This window comes from Bradysia coprophila, assembly GCF_014529535.1.
Source record: "Bradysia coprophila strain Holo2 chromosome IV unlocalized genomic scaffold, BU_Bcop_v1 contig_106, whole genome shotgun sequence".
NCBI classification, from domain to species: domain Eukaryota; kingdom Metazoa; phylum Arthropoda; class Insecta; order Diptera; family Sciaridae; genus Bradysia; species Bradysia coprophila.
Genome location: NW_023503372.1, coordinates 3,179,839 through 3,198,635, shown reverse-complemented (window position 1 = coordinate 3,198,635; position 18,797 = coordinate 3,179,839). Strand labels below are relative to the sequence as shown.

The following is an 18,797-nucleotide window of genomic DNA, read 5'->3' as shown; positions in this document are numbered from 1 at the left end:
AATACACTATTTGCACTTAAGTTAAATTAGCACAAAGACTATTTGCCCTTACACAGGTTAGCAGTCGCTATGTAACACGATTTTGCGCTGCGCAAAATCGTGTTACATAGCGACTGCTAACCTGTGTAAGGGCAAATAGTCTTTGTGTGCAAATAGTGAACATTATAATTAACTTCAATTAAAGTATGGGAAGAAATAAACTTCTTAATTTTCAATTTCAACAATTTGAAAGTTCCTTCAAATGTCACATGACCGAAAAGTACGTATCCTTACGATTCTCTCCATTGAGGTACCGCATATACTTTTTAGTTGATTTTCTTGAAAAATAAAGGGACCCGTGTTTTTTCTTCTCTCGAAAAAGACAAAATTCCAAAAATTATCACTTTGAAGGTGAAAAATTTTTCGCACCCGATCACACCCGCCATACAAATTGTTGTTGTAATCGTCATCTACATGGGAAGTATAAAGTGTCCTTTAGAGAGCACTATTGCTAGAATCAAAAAAGACAAAAACACGGGTCCTTTTATTTTCCGAATTCTTCAAGAAAACGTTAAAAAATTGGAAAAAAATTTCTTTTGTACCTCCCTCATTGCTTAGATTTTTTTGATGTGGTGTGTGTATTTCAATGTATCAATATGAGTGGTGGGAGGGGGTGGAGTATGCCATATTGAAGACAGTTATTTTACAATCGCAATATTTTTTGCTGTTAGTCCGTAACAAAATGGTATTTTTCCAATGAAATAGTCAATTTGATGACTAAGAGTGTCGTCCCACTTGATCATGTCGTTTTTCCAAACTCCTGTCGCGTAGCAAATGTTGGTCCAATTGAGAAACTAATTACTTTTCCGGAGTCCTGAGGTCATTTGCTATACGCTAACACTTTATTTGACTAAAATCATCCGAGAAAAATTTAACATTTTTTCTCTTGATATTGCTAACTTTGGATCTGTTTTAACGACATATATTCGCGACATAGCGAAGCGCCTTTTTATTGATAAGGTAAAAGAATAGTAGACGACAAAAAATGACTGCTTTAGTACCGTTCCAGATGCTGTTCCAGCTGTGGAGCCTCCAGAAAGAAGGATTTTGGCACCAACGTTTTTTCCAAGACTTCTGTAGGCTAGCAACACAAAAGTACTGGGTTCATTTATATGTGGAACGATAGTGGGTGAGGCCAGCTACAACACCCCATACTCAGTTCCGTGGAACGTCGAAGCTGCAGGGAAGGCGGACTCTCCGAAGATTCACTATATTATTAAAAATAACTCTCGTGGATGTACTCGCACCAGCCAGTGCGTATACTCTACCTGAAGGTCTTTTCAAGGCCGACATTAGTACAACAACATTACAACAATCTAAAATAATTTTTTCTTGAGTTATTGCCAAAAAACTGTTTTCGGTACCCTCTGACATGTCTCTACTTTTGAGCGCTTTTCACAGAATATAATTTTTTTTCTCGAAAAAGTGAAAGATACGTGTTTCCTAGAATTGAAAGTCGAATCCAACGAGCTATCACTCATCGAAGACCACTTGTTCTCAAAGTTAAGAAAATCACCTGAAGTTTTGGCGATATGACTCTTAACAGTCATATCGCCAAGACTTCAGGTGATTGGGGAACAAGCCGACTCCGATTTTAATGAGTGATAGCTCGTTGGATTCGACTTTCAATTCTAGGAAACACGTATCTTTCACTTTTTCTAAAAAAAATTTGTTTTCTGTGAAAAGTGTTCAAAAGTGATCACATGTCAGAGAGTACCGAAAACAGTTTTTCGGCAATAACTCAAGAAAAAATTATTTTAAATTGTTGTAATGTTGTACGATTGTCGGCCTTGGAAAGACCTACAGATAGAGTATACGCACTGCTTGGTGCTAGTTGATCCACGAGAGCTATGACTTAAAATATAGTGAATGTTCGGAGAGTACTGCTTCTCTGCAGCTTCGTTGTTCCACGGAACTAAGTATGGGGTGTTGTATCTGGCCTCACCCACTATCGTTCCACACATAAATGAGCCCAGTACTTTTGTGCTGCAAGCCCACAGAAGTGCTAGAAAAAAAGTTGGTGCCAAAATGCAGATTTTTTTCTTCTTTCTGAGGGCTCTACAGCTGGAACAGCATCTGGAACGGTACTATGGCAGTCATTCTTTATCGTCTACTATTGTTTTACCTTATCAATAGAAAACGCTTCGATATGTCACGAATATATCAGATCCAATGTTAGTAATATCAAGAGAAAAATTATCAAATTTTTCTCGGAGGATTTTAGTCAAATAAAGTGTTAGCGTATAGCAAATGACCTCAGGACTCCGGAACAGTAGTTAGTCTTTCAATTGGACTCTTCCTTTTGGACATTCGTAGAAGCAACGCACTCCAAGAACAAGCACAAGAGCAGATTTTTTTAACGGTCAAAAAGCCTCTTATTTTGGTCCCGCAGTGGTATTATACCAACATAAAAAACTAAATTTATATGAAAAATTCTGACTACTGCGTCGAGTAGGCCTCTTATATTAAATGTGTTGTCGTGCCTGTTTTGGAGTGCGTTGGTAGAAGTAAGAATCAAGTGTTGCCGATGTAAAACTCTTCTTTCTGACCATTTGTAGAAGCAAAAATCAAGTTTTGTCGATGGAACACTCTTGCTCGTGGCTATTTGCATAAGGAAAATTAAGGTTAATATCGGCGTTAATCTACAATCTTTAACATTTCAAATGTCTCACTATCAAAATTTTCAGAGAATTTCATTGTGTCGTTGCGAATTCTCAATGACATTCTATGAAAAAAATGACAGTGAGACATTTGAAATGTTAAAGTTTGTACTAATTTTCTCTAATCTTTCTACTCTCAGCAGACGATCAAGTTATTAGAAGACTATTTCCAAAATAGTTATTTCGAAACAAACCGTTTACGAGCTGTTTGATAAGCTTATGTTGCCGACCGTTAACCGTTAGATGGCGTATTAAACCTAATCTGAACTTGTTTTTGTAGGTTTTTTTTTCAAATTTCATTAAAAAAATTAGTTTGTGCGTCTAACTGTTTCAAACTGCACTTATATTATAACGGAAGTTGACTGTAGAGATGTGCGGGCCGACCTATTTTCAAAACCCGACCCAGCCCGGCCCAGACTAATTTTTAATGCCCGAGCCCGACCCGACCCGAGAATTTTGTAGTGAAACCCGGCCCGGCCCGACTCGGCCCGTATATTTTTTATTGAGCGAAAAAACCTAAAATTGGCGCGCCTAACAAGTGGAAATCGTTCGGTTAGCTATCGTTATAATAATGTAGTCTCACAAATCTATCGAACACTTGAAAGGAAGCTTACTCTAGGACTGTACTACAAATTTTATTTAAATTTTTCTTCAAGTTTTCACATTTTTTTAAAAGACGAACAAAGTCGGGCCGGCCCGAATCTTTGTTTTTGAAACCCGAACCCGCCCGAGCCCGACTAATTTTTGAAACCCGGACCCAAGCCCGGTCGGGCCGGGCTGGGCCGGGTCGGGTAGGTGAATTTCGGGCGGCCCGCACATCTCTAGTTGACTGCCTTTCGTCATTTCGAGGAAAAAACAGTACTACTTTCCACTTATATTTTCATTTTCTCAAAAACATATAAGTGCAAATAGTCCATTAAGACACTATTTGCACTTCAGTGCAAATAGTGTATAGGAAGACTATTGGCACTTAAGTGCAAATAGTCTATTAGAACACTAATTGCCCTTAAGTGCGAATAGTCTCTTTATACACTATTTGCACTTAAGTGCAAATAGTCACTTCGTAATATTTTCTGCTGCATTGCGTACATGAAATTCCTTTAAAATTGTCTTTTTAAATTAATTTTAAAACAAGCACAAAAACACATAAAATATGAGTTTGATATCAATGCAGAACTATGTTCTCCAGTGTTCACACAGAATATTACATTTTAGTGCTGAGTTTTCGTTCCCATTTTCAATTTATTTCTTTCAAATTGCATTATTTATTAATCTTTTTCGTTTTGTTAAAAGTGTAGTTATATTCTCTATGTACAGTACACGGGGATTTTTAGTATGCATTTTAAATGCATCCCGCTTCTCTCTCGATCCACTTTATTCAAACCGAAAAATTTATTTTAATTTATTATTCTTTTTCATTCAGCTTTTTCATTCCCACGATTCGGAATCATTATTTTGTTGAGAATATTCGATTGGGTTTTTTTTCGCTGTTATTCGAATGATAATTTCATTTTCGAATCGTTTATTCCATTAATTATGTCAATAGATCGGAAAAATCATTTTGATTAACCCCATATTCTATGATTGATTTCGTTAGCCTTTGCCTTGTCAACGTTCATGTGGTAAATTTGATTTATAATCAGTTTTGCAGAGGATGCCAAACAGGGGCACGAACATTTCAAAACAGTCATCTTCATTCTATCATAGTTTATCATATCTATCATATTCGACCCAGGCTTATTTTAACCTGATATTGACCTGAAAGCATGGTTCATAACTAACCAGATCTATTTTGATTTGTTTAGAGATTGGCATTTTACGGCCATAATAACAAGTGCAGTCTTGTCTGCGCAACGCCCACGTGCTTACGTGACTTCCGAACCATGCCCTGAAGTATGCTAATACTTGAGGAACGTTATACCTTGTCTAAATATAGGCTTGACAAATTGATTTTATTTGGGTTACATCGTTTCACACACCAAACACACTAGCCAAATTATGAAACTTGAGTGAACTTTAGGACGATGTAATCGCTAGAAAAAATCCATGTGGAATTATCTGACACGGGAATCGAACTCGGTTCATTTAGGCGAGTACGTAATCACTGAGCCATCCCGTTCGTAATACCGTTTCGTGATATTGATTCTTCGAGATATTATCGAGACAAAATTTTTGAAAGTACGTCCTGGTTAAGTCTCTGAACAGGTTGAGATTTAAATGACCAGCCTAGATGTTTAACATTCGATATGCTTCTGCAAAATAAATGCATATGCTAACCGGACTCTCCTCATTTTCACGTCTGGTAACATAATATGTACAACGTTTCTAAATAGATAATTTACTATTTGTACTTTTCAAACGCGGAACGCGATACTCACATATCACATTGTGTTAACCTTTCAGAAGTGGCTAACGTATCGCAACAAAATCATCTGTTACTTCATGTGTTGTTGTTTGATACAAAATATTTTACTTCAATATTTTTATCATTACATTTTGCTATGTAAAAGAGAACACAGGTGGTATTAATCGTTGTCGATAGCAGATGAATGGTCGTTTAAATTTTATAATTTTGGGTTGCAAAATTTTAAAGTCAAATCTTATTAAAAGTATCGCTTTGTCGTATTCAAAAGTATTCAAAATTTAACTGTCCAATTTTGCAGTTAAAATGACAATAGATTCATTTATTATAGTTGCCACATTGCCGGTTAATCGAAATTCTTTTCCGCTGTAAAATCGTATCGATTGTACTTCACCCCACTCCGACGAGTATTCTATAGATTTTATTGTAATATCATCATCACAATAGAGTCTGCAAAACAATTACATCTACGGCAATTTACTGAAAAATATCTTATTCATTTACCACCTTTTGTTTCCATAGTCATTATACAGTGTGATTGGGAAAGCTAAACGCTTTGCCAACTAACAATTCACACAATTCATATCAACAGCCAAAAGCTCACAGCAGCGGCTTATTTTCTAAAACATTTGATTTTCACGCCCAAATTAATAAACGCCGAACAATTGGAAAACATAATGCGTATAACAGGCATCATCATTTTAAAGGCAATTGTTTATTTCCATTTTTCTTTTGGCATGAAATATGATTTTCATTGCCTCCTCCATGATGCTGGAAATTATTGCTAGGGAAGAGAATTTCAACATTTTCGGGTTGTGTAATGGAGTCGAGTGTTAGAGAGAAATCATTTTTTTAAGACTTCAACAATGTTAAAAGTTTACGTTCGAAAATGCTGTTTGAAGTGACTGGCTCCCACCTATTGCCACGGAAAACATTTAAAAAACGAAGACGAAATTGGAGTCATTTTAATGCTTTTATTGAGTAAACTTTACAATATTTTCGGTGTTTCAATCGTTCGGGTATGTTTGTCTACCATCCATCATCGCCGGTTTTTCCCAGTTCTTTTCGGTGTTATAAATCGTATAATACCTTTCAACCAACACCATTCTGATTATGATAAAATTTCAGTTAATTTAACAATGATATTCTGTTTATCCCTCAGTCATAATGGCACAGCTTCTTTTGTGTAATTACTTAGCAATTTTCGAAACTTTTAATTATAATTTTTGCTACGAATTTCGGATGTTATTCACACAGCTTTATGCGAAGAATATATAAGCGAAAATGCAAAGTAGAAAGTTTTCCAGTCAGAAACGAACCGGTTATCGGAAAATCTTAATTTCCCCGGCAAACTTTAAATTACTTTTTCAAATTGATTGTTTCGATTCCCCTGTTGGGAACATACTAGTCATGGGTGTTGCAGGAAGATTAAATGACCCGTATGTCGATTTGGAGCTGATGACAATGCATCGTTCCGAAGAACTTTCGCAAAATTGCTGAATCGACTAGTTTCGGAATTGTAATAGTTATGACTCTGTCGGCGACAATTATTCTTCTTGAATGCCTGAAAATTATAACGAACGTAGTAAATCAAGATGTGTAAGGTTCTGAATGAATAGACATTGATAAGTAGGACTTAAATTGGTGAATGTTTCAATGGAATTGCTGCCAATAAGTTTATGTAACAGATGCAGTATATACGTTTATCTAGCTGTGGTAGGTACTTCATGGGAACGGTTTGTTGGTCGGTCTGACTGTGTAAAGTTACAATTTTCTCAGTAATTCCTAACTCGCCAGACAATACAACTTTTCCATGAACTACAATTTCGCAAGCGCAAGAATTTGGTTTTCTCCTTGAATTTACAATTTCGAATCCTTAGAAATTGAAATAAAATTCCTGTGGAGCCAGTGCAGTTTCTTTCAGCATTACAACATAACAAAGAACGATTGTGGGAGAATGATTCTGCCACAAAAACCCCAAATTAACATTTTAAACAAAACCCCGACAAAACCCCAATTTCGAGCTGAAATTTATCTGCAAAATTAAACTCAAAAACAAATTTTTATTTTCCAGTTGCTGATATGAACGACAATCCACCAAAGTTTGAACAACCATCGTACAGCTGTGTCCTCTCCGAACATGCATCCCGGGGTCAATTTGTCACTGTTGTTTCGGCTAGTGATCCCGATTACGTTGACCATGACAATTTGATATACACAATAGCACAGGGCAACGAATTACAGACGTACACCATTCATCCGGTCACCGGAATAATAACTTTAGTGAATATGCAAAATTTTGCTGAAAAGCATTTGACGGTATTAAATGTTTCGGTGACAGATGGAGTTTATACAAGTTTTACCCGAGTGAAAATTAATATTTTACCCGCAAATTTACATAACCCAGTGTTTCCTCATCAGATGTACGATGTTAAGGTTAACGAAAATCAATTAGCAGGACGTCTTGTTATAACGGTAAGTTTTCGTATATTAATATTTCCAAATTGATCGGCGGTGATTTTCAAATGCTTTGCAAAGATTTTATGCGCCAGTGAAATTTGCATTATTTTCATGGTAAATTATGCGATGGAAATCGAAAGCTGAAAATTTTAATTTGATTTTGATATTAAACGGGAAATGTTTTACTAAACAATAACATCGTCACCGTATTGCGTACCACTTTCTATTCGAAAAATCTCCCTTGCCTCCCTCGTAAACATTCGATAAAATTTCAAGTTTTATCCGCTTTATATGCCTGTATTATACAAAAATGTGTTTTTGTTCGGCCTATACCGACACCGTTATTCTTCCCGACATTTATTTACGTTAAATGCAAACACTAAATTGTCTAATGCATTCAACTGTTATGTAACCAGCCACAGTATCCGACGGAATCTTTAACTTACGGTCAAATGTTACAACTTTTGTGCAGACAATGGAAGAAAACAAAAGAAGCTTTCAAGCACCGACAGTTGAATTATGGTTGAAAATCGTTTACATTGTTTTGTAACATGGTTTTGCTGTGTCTGTCGCCCCCGGCCTGTCGTACAAAAACTGTCTATGGTTAAATACGGTTCTGCCGATGTCACAGAGGTATGAGCTAATAGGATTTTATGTAAAACGGATTTTAGAATGGAATTTACAAGAATTGATTGTGCTAAAGTGGATGAATTACGGAAAATGCATCGAACAATGTGCTCAAATTGCTCAAAAGAACATAATAAATTAAGGGACGCAAATATCTTTCCGCTGTAATAGGAGTATCATGAGAATAGGCTATCACAGACGGCAAGCATGTCGGATCTATTACTTCATTTGATCGAAGTATTTTCAATAGATTGACTACGAATCTTTTACTTCATGAACATCTTTCTACTATAAAGACTGTATCAATCAGAGACTGTCGCTCACTTCTTCGTTGTTATCAGTAACAAATGATAACCGTAACAGGTTAAAATTTGATTCCATTGTGTTTCCGATATATTCCAGAACTTTTAGTAGAAACGGAAGAAAGTAAGACGTTGGGTGAAGTTTCTTATAAACGGCAAGCGTGTCCATTAAATCTATTACTTCTGTTATTCAAAATAAATTTTTTACAGAAAATCTTTTACCTCATTAGATTTAACATAAAATTAATATAAAAGTTTTATGATAAGACAGCGCTTACTGTTATCGGTATTGTCGATAGCAGATCAAAAAATTGCTTTGTGCCTGAGTCAAAACCAATCATATTTCGATTTCAATGTAATGTCATTGGACGCTATCAAAATTACAGCTTTAGATATTTCTATTCCTAATTGAATGAAAACCTTACCATTCCACCAATTTCAATCAATTTATTTTCTTCACTTCCAGGTCACTGCCGACGACAAAGATTTCGGCGAATTCGGATCGTTAACTTACGACATATTTTCCGATGAAATGAAGGAATATTTTGCCATCGACAATATCAAAGGCGAAATAGTAACAAAAGTCCGGCTGGACCGTGAAGTGCGCAAAAACTATGAAATACCGGTCATAGCAACAGATGGTGGCGGACGATCTGGCTTTACAATTGTTAAAGTTAAAGTGGGCGATTTAAATGACAATGCACCGGAGTTTTATCTGCGTGAATACAAGGTTGCCATACACGGTAACCTTTCAATTAACGCAACATTTTTACAGGTATGTGAATGTGAATATGTTGTGTGAATGTGGGAAAGACATTTTATTTTATTGTTGAGTTGTGGTGTTCTGCAGCGGAGGGTTGTTTCGTAGTGTTTAGCTTTTGATTCTGCTACAATTACAAGATTTTTCCTAATTTTATTGTGCGCTGTGTAATAGAACATACAAAGTGAAACAGATGGTGCCACAAAGTAATTTCCCTGATATACACCAAAGAACTAAAAGCAATTTAAAGTTTATAAAATTTTACAATTTTTTTTCTTCTTCTCTCCTCGTCTTACTTGACTACTGCTTTACATGGTGGGTCCTGTACATGTTTTGTGTATATACCAAAAGTGTACTACGAGTACATGACGTTTTGTATTCCCATAATTTATTTAAAACAGACCAAAGCTAAACATTTCCCATCCCGGTGAAAATTTACGGCTTTATTAAATTTCATGGAAAATTTGTAATTTCGGTTCAATTAAATTATTGCACGCGGGTGTGTGTGTACATGCCCAGCCACAAAAATAACATGCAATTTTTAACTAAATAGTCGTACGTTCCACCAGTGAATACATCGCGGAATTCAATGGGATGTGTATTATATTAATAACAATTGATTTCAGAACGTAAATTGCGGAAAAATGAATTATTTATTTGTCGGGCCATGCCAACGGGAAGATATGACAGTCGCCCGAAAAATTTCGATTCCATGCAGCGATTTCTAATTTCCATCCGTTCGGTAGTCTGACCACAAATTCGTAACAGAAGCGATTTTTTCCCACATAAAATTTCCGAACGGAAAATTGTCAATTCATCACATTCGATTGATTCTTTGATCCCGATAACTATTGTGATTAAAAGTTCGGGGCTGTCATGTCTGACCAGAGTGTACACACAGTATGTATGCAAATTCCTTGTAAAAGAGATTAATTTTCAATATTCAATGTTATACATGCAGCTCATTAAACGCATCAGTAAATCAAAGCCGAGAGATTATAATTCAAATGCCATACTAAACCACACAATGTAACCATTAATTTTTCCCGTGGATATTTTTTCGCTTGAAATCCATGAGAGCGAAAAAAAAGGATTTTTTTCATTGTAGCACTAACGTGAGGAAATTAAATTAAAAATGAGAGATAAAAAAAGAGTCGATTGAAGTGATGTTAGGGGAACGAAAAATCCTTCTCTGCCATCATAACCATGTTTGAACGAGCATTGAATCTGAAGTTACTGCTTTTTTGCCTAACGAAGGAAAAACATACTTTATCGTTAAGTTGTTTTTCATGATTTTGTGTTTGTAATTAAAACTTTGATACTTTAGGTTGTCATCTCATTTGTCGACTATAGAAAGATATATGGGATTTTTGTGTCTTCCGCTTCTTTTTTTCTTCGCTTTTTTCGTTTCCAATTTACATAATTGTTGGTATTTATGAGTTTAATGGTCTGTTGTCACATTTTATGGGCTTCTTTGCATATAAAAGGAGGATTGTTTGATGGAAGAAAGGATTCTTGAACGTTAATGTGATGTGTTATCAATGGGAAAAAGCCCATTAGAAATGGGATGTAGGCCTAGCTTATGTGCGTCGATTTCTATGATGATGTCGACTGACATCAGTGAAGGCGAAAATTTCTGTTTCAATGCATAAATTAAATGTAAAAAAAACAGACTGCAAGCATACCACCCACATAATGTTTGAGGTTTTTACTTCTTTTGTTCGATCGAAAATCTTTTACTTCATTTGTTTTAACCAAAACGTTTGCTATAAAAGACCACACCAGTCAGACCTCACGTTTATTTATTGTGGTAGTTGGCACAGCCCTACGGGACCTTTGGAAACTTTGCATTTTTGTGGCCACTATGATACCCTCTTAGAATCAAAAACTTTCCCTGCCATTCAGAAAATAGAAGAAGGAAAAATTATTGTGCATAGCCTAGAATGCTGCGACTAATTTTAGGGAAAACCTTTCCCCATATTTTCTTTAATTTACTCGCAGCGCCTAATGTTCAAAATATCCTCCATTAATTTCCAGATAAAAGCCACTGATGCCGACGACAATCAAAACGCAATAATCAAATACGTGATCTACGACTCACAAAACATTGGCGTCAAGGACTTGTTCGACATCGACGAAAATACGGGCGGTTTATTCATCAAGAAACCAGCCCAACCGTACGAAAATCAAAAGTATCAATTTTTCGTCCGAGCCCATGACGGTGGTTCGCCATCGTTACATTCCGATGTACCAGTCGATGTGTACATAATGGCTGCATCCGAAATTCCACCAGATTTCGAGAAAAAGGAGCGAGTGCTATTCTTATCGGAAAGCTCACCACCTGGCACCGTAATAACAAGACTGAAGCTGACCACGAATACATCGGCAAATTATCGAATCATTTCGGGAAGCATTGACGATCCACAATTCCAAGTCAATCAACAGGGAGAATTGAGGCTGGCCAAATCATTAGATCGTGAGATGGAAGATGTGCACTATATCGGAGTGTTGGCTGAAAGTGATTCGAGTCCGTCGTTGTCGGCCTTTTCGGAAATTATACTTCATGTGCAAGACGAAAATGACAACAGTCCAGTGTTTGAAAGCAATCGGTACAACCTGGTGTTAGCCGAAAATATCGAAAAAGGTTCGATCGTGATGAAAGTGACCGCTCGTGACACAGATAATGGATCGAACGGTGATATTCGATACTCGATTTCACCGGACGCCGGTGATATAGCTAATGTGTTTGATATCGATGCCCATTCTGGGTGGATCAGTGTATTGGTGCCTCTGGACAAAGAGAAGCGTAGTGAGTACAGTTTTCAAGTAATCGGAACGGATAACGGTCAACCTAAACATAGTGCGCGGACGACAGTGTTGATAAAACTGAAAGACTATAACGATTGTCCGCCGGAATTCGATAAAGAAAAATATGAAGTGACCGTCAGTGAAGATTCGCTACCGGGAACCGTCATTTTACTCATGTCGACCACCGACAAAGACTTGGATTTGAAAACTCCGATTGAATTCTACATTACTGCTGGTGATTCATTGTCTCAGTTCCAAATACGATCAACTGGTGAGCTATACATAGCTAAACCATTGGATAGAGAATCCATAAGCAGTTACGATCTAACTATCACCGTTACGGATGGCACATTTACGACGAAGGCCAATGTTGCTGTGACTGTTATCGATGGTGAGTACCTTTCTATTCGATTAATCAAATTTTAGTTATCCATTCAAATTGAGGCGCGCGTTCAACACGAACCAACTAAATTAATTTTCCTTCGATTTTCTCGTCTATTCCAGCCAACGATAATCCTCCTTACTGCTTAAAATATCGCTACCGAGAAGTATTAAGTGAAGGTGCTAACCTAGGAACATTCATTCTAAATGTTCAGGCAACCGATGCCGACGAGCCAATCAACTCAAAATTGAGATATTATTTGACTGGAACCGGTGCTGACGATTTCTCATTGGACAAAGATAACGGAAACTTAAAGACCTCCCGACAGTTGGATCGAGAAAACCAGTCACGCTATCATTTGGTGGCTCACGTACAGGATCGCGATCATTTCGGCTGGGAATGTTCGTCGCAAATTGAAATTGTCGTAACGGATCTGAACGATAATGCTCCACAATTTTCGATGCAATCGTACAGTGTAACTTTGCCGGAAGATGCAGAGGTTGGCACGTTAGTGACAAAAGTTCATGCCACGGACAACGACATTGGTGTCAACCGGAAAATCAACTACTCGTTTGTGGACTCGTTCAAGGATCACTTCAAAATAGCTCGTGACAGTGGCATTATAACATTGGCTAAGCCTCTCGATCGAGAGGAAAAGGCCATTTATAACCTCACAGTTGAAGCCACTGATCAAGGTGTACCGAAGAAGTCTACGATCGCAACGCTTGTGGTTAACGTTCAAGATGTCAATGACAATCCGCCCGAGTTCACGTCCAAACACTATTTCGCATCCATTCCGGAGATGAGTTCACCTGGTTCCGAAGTAATTAAAGTGGTTGCTACTTCGAAAGACACCGGTGTCAATGCTGAAGTTTATTACTCGATCATCGGTGGAAATGAGCAAAAGAAGTTTGGGATCAACAAGAACACAGGAGTTGTTAACGTCGCTGATATTCTTGACTTTGAACGGGCTAGGGATTATTTCTTGACAATACAGGCAGTTGATGGTGGAACTCCTCCGTTGAGCAATTTGGCCACTCTGAACATTTCAGTAACAGACACGGTAAGTTCAAACGATGATATGTTTTGAAGGAATGATTTGGTGCGGTTTTAGAGCTCCTTAGTCAGAAATGTCATGGACTAGTAGGGACAATTGAAAGATAATTTTCATGTCAATCATCACCACCCTTGCCACCCTTCTTACAATTTTCTTTTTTATTTCTTTCATTTCCAATAGAATGACAACGCACCCATCTTTACCCAGAATTCTTACTCGGCGAGAATAAGAGAAGATGCTCAGATCGGTGATAAGATTCTGCAGGTACGGGCGAATGACCTGGATTCCGGCGACAATGGGAAAATATTCTACAGCATCGAACGAGGCGATCGTCTGAAGCAATTTGAAATTGAAGAGACATCGGGATACATATCGGTTGCTGCACCGTTGGACAGAGAATCCGTCTCAAATTATGTTCTCGAAGTGCGTGCCCGAGATAACGGTTTTCCAGTTCTGTCGTCGTACGTTCTGATCAACATCGAAATTTCCGATGCGAATGATAATCCACCGGTTTTTACCAAGAACAATTACACGACCATTGTTCAGGAGGACAAGCAACTCGGATTTACATTGCTTAAATTCGAAATAACCGATCTGGACACTGTACCGAACGCCGCTCCATACACGTTCGACTTCAGGGCTGGAAATGAAGGTGGTGCATTCCGATTGGAACAGGATGGCATACTTCGAACAGCTGCGCGATTCAATCATAAAGTCAAGGATAGTTACCGCTTACAAATCCGTGTGTTTGACAATGGAACACCACCCTTGTATTCGGACACATGGGTGCACGTTAAAGTCATCGAAGAATCTCAATATCCACCAATTATAACGCCACAGGAAATTGCAATCAATTCGTTCCAAGACGAATTTCCCGGCGGCAAAATTGGTCGAATTTTCGCTTCCGATCAGGATAAATACGACACCCTGTCGTATGCATTGGCACCAACAGCAGGCGTTTTGTATTCACCGAATAGTCTGTTCAACATATCAAAAACAAATGGAACATTGTACGCTCTGCCTCGGCTAGATATTGGAGACTATCGAGTCAATGTGACTGCAACGGATGGGAAATTTACTGCCTCAGCTATCATCAAAATATCCGTCGAACTTGTGTCCAATGAAATGCTGAAAAATTCGGTGGTCATTCGTTTCAGCAAAGTCAGTCCCGAACAATTTATTCTCAGTCATCGTAAGACGTTCATCAGATCGATTCGTAATGCGATTGGATCTCGTTTGAAGGATGTTGTAATACTGGCGGTGCAATCATCGAGTGATGACTCTAATATGGTCAGACATAGATACAAACGAAACAAATCTCTGTCCAACATCACACATCTGCTAGATTTGAGAGACAAGCGACAGACTCAACGAGATCTGGATGTTCTGTTTACAGTGAGAAAACCACAGGCTAATCCTAATCATTTCGGTTACTATTCACCGGATGAGATCAGAAAATCGCTGGAAGACAAACTGGACGAATTGGAGGAATTAACGAACCTGTCGGTGGAAGAAGTCGTAAAATCCAAATGCATTCCTCGATATTGTGGCGACCATGGCAAATGTAAGGATAAAATTGATCTCAGCACTCTGGGGATACACACGGTTACGACGGATGTAACCAGTTTCGTGTCGGCAAGATATGAACACAAAATCGAGTGCGATTGTGTGGTCGGTTATGGTGGCGAAAAGTGTGAAGACACCGTCAACGAATGTGCTCATAATCCATGCGCGAACTACAAGATTTGCGTTCCCGATTTGTCGACACAAGGCTTCCATTGTATTTGTCCGGAGGGATTTGCTGGTCCCACTTGCGACAAGGACATCATGAAATGTGCGGACGACAGTTGTTATATACCACGGAATCCGGTATCGTTTAGCGGTAAAAGTTACGCCCAATATCGCATTGACAAAACTCTCGCTAAGAAAACGCTCGAAGATCAACTGATATTCACCACAAGAATACGGACAATTCAACCAACCGGCAACATAATGTATGCAGCCGGAAAGGTCGACTACAACATCTTAGAGATTGTAAACGGAGTGGTCCAGTATCGTTTCGATCTCGGATCCGGTGAAGGGATGGTGAGCGTTTCGAGCATATTCGTATCCGATGGTCAATGGCATGAAATTAAACTGGAACGAGAGGGTAACAGTGCCAAATTGATTGTAAACGGTAAACATGTGGCAAATGGCAATGCACCGGGAGTGAATGGCATTTTGAACATTCAAGCAAATGACCTGTATTTGGGTGCAGAAGTGCGACAGCATCCGACTGTTCTCGGATTTGAAGACATTCAACGGGGATTTGTTGGATGCATGGACGATGTGAAAATAGCAAGAGTCGCCGTGCCGTTGCACATGACTGGAGGTAGTTCAGTAGCTGTACTGAAGCGATTTGCGAATGTCGAATTTAGTTGTGACACATCGGTGGTTCTTGTGCCGCTTGGTGTATGTGGAACTCAGCCGTAAGTTATGCGCCTAGCACTTTTTCGTTCAAATTCCTAACATTTGAGTTTTTAGGTGCTACAATGGAGGAACTTGCAAAGATCTTGGAGGCGGAAGCTTCGATTGTGTGTGTCATTCTCGCTTCACTGGTCAGTACTGCAAAGAGGACAAAGATCCGTGTGCATCTGGTCCTTGTCTGTAAGTTATTTTATTGATTTTTAAAAGTTCTAGAAACGAGAAACATATCGCAACAAAATCCTCAAATCTGTTACTTCATTTGTGTGAAGTATCTCCTAATGTTCGATGCAACATCTATCACTTCAATACCTTCTGGTATATAAGTGAACACTAGCCGAAACCTATCGATTATTTTTGTCATCGCTGTCAGTAACAGATGACTCGCCGTAGTTGCTCTGAGCGAGAATAATTGCTCCATTTGGCTTAATTTAATTCTTAACTTTCCAGCTTCGGCGGAAAATGTCGCAACGAACCACCTGGCAACTACTCTTGCGAATGTCCTGCAAGAATGACCGGCAAAAGATGTGATTTTGGCCGATTCTGTTCGCCGAATCCTTGCCGAAACGGTGGAGTGTGTGAAGAAGGCGACAATGGGCCGTTGTGCATGTGTCGGGGCTACATGGGTCCAACTTGTGAATTGGATGTGAACGAATGCGAAAATCATCCTTGTGGGAGCGGAGCCACTTGCATCAATGAAGCAGGAAGTTTTCGCTGTATTTGTCCGCCTGATCTGACGGGTGCCAGTTGTGGCGATCCACTCTACTCCAATTCCATTACGCACAAATTCAAGAATCTTCCGATGGAACAGGTTATCGGTGGAGTTGTGGGCGTCGGTTCCATTGTCGTTTTTGTTTTAATGGCTATTATGTGTCGGGTTTGCAAGAAGCGGTCGTCCAGACAGCATGTTACAAACATTAACAACGAACGAAAGGAAATTGTACTGAATTCTATGGCTCGTGAACATCCGGAGTATAAGCGCGGTTCCAAAATGAGCAACCTGGAGATCATTCAGCGAGGTGAGTGCCAACAGAGGCCAGTTTCTTACGCAGCTGCAGCTAATGATCCTGGTTACACGTGCAACACCGTTTTCGTTAACAATTTGGACACGCTGAGAAGTTACGGATCGGCTGGTGATGAACTGGAAAATGTTCCGCCAGAATACCGTAAACTGAATCGGCCGAATCAGCAAGTTAACATAAACGGAAACACATCCAGTGACACGGATTCGTTGCACAAGCAAACGTGGTCTGATCAGATGCAGTTACAACAGTTGGAAAGCAGTAAAATCCATAACGGTGAGAACGGCTTCTTGACATTCAAGAACTGTCAACCAACTAACCAATTTACTTCAACAGATCTGAAACGTCTCAGTCCACTGTCGACAGAGCATCGCTGTGCTACTGTTAAAGCAACCGGCATCCTGCCAGGACGTTTGCTCAACGTACCAATGCCAAATCCAACTATGGTATCGGGAAGCTTCGACGAATCGTCTGGTGTTCATAGTTCATATCATTGGGATTGCTCTGATTGGGTGCGTCGCAGCCACAATCCATTGCCAAACATCACTGAAGTACCGGGTAGTGAGGTTCCTGATTCATCCAGCTTTCATAGCAATGAAAGCAACGAATCACATCCGAAGAATAACATCATGCCGCTACGTGAGTTCTAATTGATCGTTAAGTAATTGAACGGAAATTTATTGATTTCATTTTTCATTGTGTAAATGCAGTCATCGGACCAGTGGATCCAGTTCGAGACATTGATACACTCAATGAGGAGGAACTGGAGTCTGAATTTGTCGACGATTCCGAGTACGAGGGAAGTGAACAACAATCATTGGCTTTCGATCATAGCACTTCCATTCCAGTTTTGAATCCATTGGACAGTGGCAGCGAGGATTATAGATTTAGTACAGGTGAGTGACTCAGACAGTTGTTTTTTGCATAAAAAATTGTTTTACTTTGGACATCTCGTGCGTTTACAATGAGGTGAAAATGTACCGTACAATACTTCATGACTTTGTCCCATTTGGCGAAAATGTCTTCGGTGTGATTGATGTATAGAGGTCCGTAAGGGGGTGATACAACAGGACCTAATATTGAGAATTATTTCACCAAAAAGTTACCGAATTTTGTGAATTTTTTAGTGAATTTTCGTGAAATATTTCACAAGATTAAGCCTTGTGCAGCACAGAGACAATTAAATGGGATCGTGTGACCTTGACAGAAGTTGAAGTACGGAGTTAATAAACCGGAAGTCTGTGACCTATCTACTAGTTTGAGATCTAGTTTCTCATCAAGACACAGAAATCGTTCTAACATTACTAGTCCCGCCGCGATAAGGCACTGAAAAGTTATTCTGAGTCTTAAGCCGATTGCTACTATTTGCTGTCAAGCTGATTTCACAACATTTTAAGTGAACAGCTCCAAGAATTAATTCTCCGATCAAGTTCACGTTGACCTGATTTAGTTTACCTGAACCTGATCTTAATTTCAATGAGAATTTAAGATTTACGATTCAACCTACAGATGTATTACAGGATGGGTCATGTCAAGTCAATCCCGATTTGTTTCGAATCTTGCCTCAAATAGGTCTCCAAATATTTTCTTTAGAATTTTTAGAATTAATAATTTAAATTCCGAATAATAAGCCCTGCATCGCCTGTAACTCTCACACTGGGTGCAATGAAATGCTCAAAAAAATCTACTCATACAAACCGCCGAAAGTAATATGACGCAGAGTCTATATTTGTGAAAATATTTTCGTGAATTTTTTCGATTTTAGTCATTCAGTAAATTTTGCGAAGATTTTTTCACCAGCCCTCGTAACAGGGCAATTCGCCTTTATATATCAATCACATCGCAGACTATTTTC

General features: G+C 38.7%; 1 protein-coding gene across 7 annotated transcripts in view; it reads left to right on the top strand.

Annotated features, from left to right (window-relative positions):
* LOC119070958 (fat-like cadherin-related tumor suppressor homolog) overlaps nt 1–18,797 on the top strand; it is a 274,427-nt gene that overhangs the window by 247,001 nt on the left and 8,629 nt on the right. For all 7 annotated transcript variants that reach the window (XM_037175522.1, XM_037175521.1, XM_037175520.1 and 4 more), the window contains 9 exons: nt 7,136–7,536; nt 8,917–9,225; nt 11,248–12,409; nt 12,523–13,463; nt 13,638–15,925; nt 15,981–16,103; nt 16,371–17,218; nt 17,279–17,581; nt 17,653–17,838. In XM_037175522.1, the coding sequence (XP_037031417.1) occupies nt 7,136–7,536; nt 8,917–9,225; nt 11,248–12,409; nt 12,523–13,463; nt 13,638–15,925; nt 15,981–16,103; nt 16,371–17,218; nt 17,279–17,581; nt 17,653–17,838 (6,561 nt within the window). The remainder of the gene's footprint in view (nt 1–7,135; nt 7,537–8,916; nt 9,226–11,247; nt 12,410–12,522; nt 13,464–13,637; nt 15,926–15,980; nt 16,104–16,370; nt 17,219–17,278; nt 17,582–17,652; nt 17,839–18,797) is intronic.